The sequence below is a fragment of the Lipotes vexillifer genome, unplaced genomic scaffold, assembly GCF_000442215.2.
Source record: "Lipotes vexillifer unplaced genomic scaffold, Lipotes_vexillifer_v1.1 scaffold98, whole genome shotgun sequence".
Classification (NCBI taxonomy): domain Eukaryota; kingdom Metazoa; phylum Chordata; class Mammalia; order Artiodactyla; family Lipotidae; genus Lipotes; species Lipotes vexillifer.
In genome coordinates, this window is record NW_006799611.1 from 1,678,297 (window position 1) to 1,683,096 (window position 4,800).

The 4,800-nt window shown below is 48.3% G+C and overlaps 1 protein-coding gene across 2 annotated transcripts in view; it reads left to right on the forward strand.

Moving 5' to 3' along the window:
* STXBP1 (syntaxin binding protein 1) overlaps positions 1-4,800 on the forward strand; it is a 71,946-nt gene that overhangs the window by 49,857 nt on the left and 17,289 nt on the right. For both annotated transcript variants that reach the window (XM_007471730.1, XM_007471731.1), the window contains exons 12-14: positions 1,568-1,633; positions 2,264-2,344; positions 4,506-4,644. In XM_007471730.1, the coding sequence (XP_007471792.1) occupies positions 1,568-1,633; positions 2,264-2,344; positions 4,506-4,644 (286 nt within the window). The remainder of the gene's footprint in view (positions 1-1,567; positions 1,634-2,263; positions 2,345-4,505; positions 4,645-4,800) is intronic.

Below are 4,800 nucleotides of genomic sequence, written 5' to 3' on the forward strand. Positions count from 1 at the left end.
CTCCCGCCGTGGAGCACAGGCTCCGGATGCGCAGGCCCAGCGGCCATGGCCCACCGGCCCAGCCGCTCCGCGGCATGTGGGATCCTCCCAGACCGGGGCACGAACCTGTGTCCCCTGCATCGGCAGGCGGACTCCCAACCACTGCACCACCAGGGAAGCCCAGCATTAGAATTTATATCCGAATTCACCTGGGCCTCTCCTCGTCCTGACTGTTTATCAGAGGTGTTTTACTCCTCTTAGGAGAAATGCTGCTCTGACTGTGTTGCTCCCTGGCTTAGGATCATTAAGCGATTTCCTGATTCCAGTAGAATCAAGCCCCACCGTGGACACGCCTTACAGCGCCCAGGTCATTGGGCCCCACAGACTCTCATCTCTGCCTCCCTCCTCCTTGCCCCCATCGCCTTGCTGAAGCCATGCCTGTGCTCCTTGCCTCGGCCTTGCCTTATGAGGTCCCTTTCCTTTGGCTCAGGCATCGTTTTCTCTGAGCCAAGACTAGGGAGGTGTCTCTGCTCTGCACCCACATTCATGATTCCCTCCAAGAGTGCTAATCCACTCACTTAGAATGGCTCCTCTGCTCACGGTTAGCTCCATGAAGGCAGAAATTCTTTTTTTGTCCTTGTATCTCCAGCACCTAAAAGTGCCTGGCATGTAGTAGTCATTCAATACATTTCTTTTAGGTGCAGGACCTCTTGTGAACCCTCATTTATTTTAAAACTCATTTGTACTTATATTTAAAACTCATTTGTACTTACAAAACATCCATCTGTTCTTAATTGCTATTTCAATATTCTTGCCACATTTTTTCATATAGATTTTTTCCCCCTCATTTACCATTTGCTATTTGGAGGAAGGCATTATGATGAGAAAGAATATACTAAAAGAATGAGAAAATGGCACATTTCCTAGCATCAACTTGCTAGGCATTTAAGGGAATTTGAGAAAGATACTTGTCCTTTAAAAAAATTTAAAAAATTAAGTTTTCCTGTATAATGTATATTTAACTAGTAGAGCTATAGGAGAATTTCAGTTGCTTTCCTGCTTTATTTGTCCTGCTTTATTTATTTTGTTTATGGGATTAGGTGGGTCACCCAATTAGAAAGTCAGCAGAGCCCTTCCACCTGTCAGGATGCAGATTCCAGCCTTCTCTTCCCTTCTGCCTACTTCCTACCTGTCTACACAACTACATCCTTTCTGCGGAGATGAAATGTGAATTGATTCCATGACTGCTTGAGCTGAGTATGCAGAAAAGCAGCATGCAGAGGAAAAACTGTTCTTTCCTGGCAAGAATTATGCTCTTAGTAACTTTCTAGTCCAATAAATAAAACATAATTGCTAGATTTCAGAGGTCAGTTCCCCACCTATAAGACAGTCATGGTATTTGGATCAATAATTTTTTGAGCCAGAGAGGTGGTAATCTAAACACACGTGATCCTGTGTTTAGCAGATGCATTTGGGGGGTTACAGAGTGAGCACTCGGGAGTCCGGTGCTGGCTGCGCCCACCCCCCTTGCCCACCCTCTTAGCTCGGGGCCATTGGAGTGAGACCGTGTGCTTCCCTCTTCCCATAGACCACCATGCGGGACCTGTCCCAGATGCTGAAGAAAATGCCCCAGTACCAGAAAGAGCTCAGCAAGGTATGACGATCCAAAATGATCCATTCGCATCGTGAGTATAAACAGCTGCAAAAAGGCTCCTCTACCCTTGCTGATTCATAGACATCCACAGCTTTTTAGTCATCTTCAGTTTTTATTAGAAAAAAAATGAAAGGTTGGGATAGACAGGTTATTTCCCATGATTTTCTTTTCTCCTCTTCATCTTTTTCTCTCTGTATCCTTCCAATTCCTCACCCCATGGGCCTGAGAGCTTGGAGGAAGTCACAATGGTCTGGGAGTCACACATCGCTTCCCCCTTAGAAGCGAGTCACTAAATCCACACGAAGGCGCGGGGGATTGAGCGCCACCTGCTGGAGGGAGGAGTATGAAAGGATTTGTGGGTGCCTGTGAAACCATCACCCCACCCCACCCCCCATAAAGGATTTCTCCTTCCTCATGACTCTTGTAGAAGGTGGTCTGGCCCTCTTCCCGACACACACAATTCTCTACCCAGCAGTGTCTGTGAACCTGCTTGAACGCATATTTCATATCCTTTATGAGGCTGGAGATGTCTTGGTGCCTAGCGCCGTGTCAATACATAGCAGGTGCTTAGTAGATGCTGCGCAAATCAGCGAGTGATTCCTTGACCACATGCTCTCTGCTTTGTCCTAGTATTCGACCCACCTGCACCTTGCCGAGGACTGCATGAAGCATTACCAAGGCACTGTGGACAAACTCTGCCGGGTGGAACAGGTAGGGCCTTTTCCTTCTCTTTCTGCCAGGCCCATTTATTTGCTTAACTGAATTTTAACATCTGACCTTGAACACCCTGCAGAATCATAGGAAATAGAAATGGGAAAGCCTGCTAGATCGTGTTGTCTCGACTCTCTGGAGCCAGTGCAGTTCCACGCTCAATGGTAGGGACTAGATTGGTCTGGAATGCCATGCCGTTTGGATTTTGCATGTCTGACTTACCAGAGGCTCCCTGGAATGGCAGAAGAGAGATGTACGCAGCGCTGAGCCCTACATTGACAGGGCTGGCTGAAGGTTGTATCCTGAATGTCTTTCCCTCCTGCCGTAGCCACACCAGCTTGGAGACCTAGAGGCTGAAAGTGGGTAGGGCAGCCGAAGGTCAGAAATTCTCCCACAGCCTCCCTGATCACAGTTGGGATCGGAGTTCTGTCCCTGTCACTGGTTTGTTTGACGTGCTTGTTTCTCTCTGCTTTCTTTTCCTCGTCTGCAAAGGGACATAACAAAGCTGCCACATTTTCCAGGAGTGTCGTGTCGAGTCACTAATCCTGGCACTACGTTCCTCACACATGATAACATTTCTCAACCGGGGTCAGCTTCTAAGGGAGGGGAGGTCATCCCACGATGCTGTAGCCTCAGCCAAAGGTCCCTCTTCACAGAAAAAAGAACTCGAGTTCTCAGTGTGAGGCTAAGATTTAAATCTCCTGGTTTGATGTGACAGGCTCAGCTAGGTTTGTAAGACCAGCCCTGATTCATGGACTCTCTCCTACGGGGACGTAGCCCTGCTGAAATTCATCAGTTTCGTGGGTGATGTTTGCAAACACAAGGTGTCCTCTCCAAAAGAACTTGACTCTCCAAAAGAACTTGACTCTCCAGAAGATAGGTTATCCCTAGAGCGAACGGTACAAATGCAGTTGGGATTTATCCTTGGAAGTTTACGTTTCTCCAGAGGTGCCCAGTGGTATTCATTGAACTAGTCACATTAAATTTTTTTAAATTTATTTATTTATTATTTGTTTTAACATCTTTAATGGAGTATAATTGCTTTACAATGGTGTTAGTTTCTGCTTTATATAACAAAGTGAATCAGCCATACATATACATATATCTCCATATCTCCTCCCTCCCACCCTCCCTTTCCCACCCCTCTAGGTGGTCACAGAGCACCGAGCTGATCTCCCTGTGCTATGTAGTCACATTAAATCTGACTTTGAGACAGTATTAGAGCCAGGTCCTGCTGAGCAGATGTCTGTTGAGGCTGCGCTGAGCTGGGAAAGGGCCTTGGAGAGGGGCCCCACCTTCCTCTGGCCCAGGCTGGGCAGAGGCCCGAGCTTGAGATCATGCTCCTTACGGACTCCTGGGATCTTTAGAGAAAAAAGGCAACCTTCCGGCAACCTCTGTAAGAGCTCCAGAGAAAGTTGCAGCTGCTGGTCTCAGAACAAGACCAAATCGTTCTTGGTTTGCTGAGACTGATGTGCTGCTTTCTCGGGCCTGTTGAGAATGTATCCGCCTCTTGCCTGAGTTGGGGGGCCCTAGACCGTGCTTACTTCACTCTTTATCTTCAATCCCCCTGTTAGCACCCCCTCCCCCTTCATCTCCTTCAGTGGGATTTGCAGGGAGCCCATGTTTTTTTTCTCCTCTCCCTGAAAGTGTTTGGAAGATTAAAAACAGAGGTTAAAATCCTAGAGTAGTTAAAACTCAGCGGGCACAGCCTTCCGTGCCAAGGGGAGCAGAGCAGAAAGAGTCCAGCCAGGCGGAGGCACCTTATAATACTGAAGCTTTTCACATGTGGGAAGTGCATCCCCTTAAGCCCCAATCCTTCTTGAGGACCTACCAGGATTGACGCTTTCCCTGAGGAATCGGCACACGTACCCTGGAACTCACCTGGAGGGAACAGCCTGCCTTTAAACAAGATGGCAAATCAGCGTGGTTTCTGGTTTTGGAAAGCGAAGCCTGGGGCTTTCCTCGGTTCTCCCCGATGCTGTAGACACCAGTGCTGATTAGCCCCGTTCTGATTAATTAATTGAGAGGGAAGCACCTGCTGAAGACCTTCCCCCCAACCCAACCAAACAGCCCAGACGTTTATGGATAGCCAGCTTTCTAATAGTTACCATTTGTCCAGACTGTTGCCAGAAATGGGGTCAACACAGTGTGTTTTCTGCAGGACCTGGCGATGGGCACGGATGCTGAAGGGGAGAAGATCAAGGACCCCATGAGAGCCATTGTCCCCATTCTGCTGGACGCGAATGTCAGCACTTATGACAAAATCCGCATCATCCTTCTCTACATCTTTTTGAAGAATGGTAGGAACGGTGGGATATAGAAGAGGGGGATAGGCCCTTTCTTGGGGAAAATGAGGCAGCTGGGAGAGAGAGAACAAAGAGGAAAACAGTGTAAAAGGGCTTCCCTGGTGGCGCAGTGGTTGGGGGTCCGCCTGCCGATGCAGGGGACACGGGTTC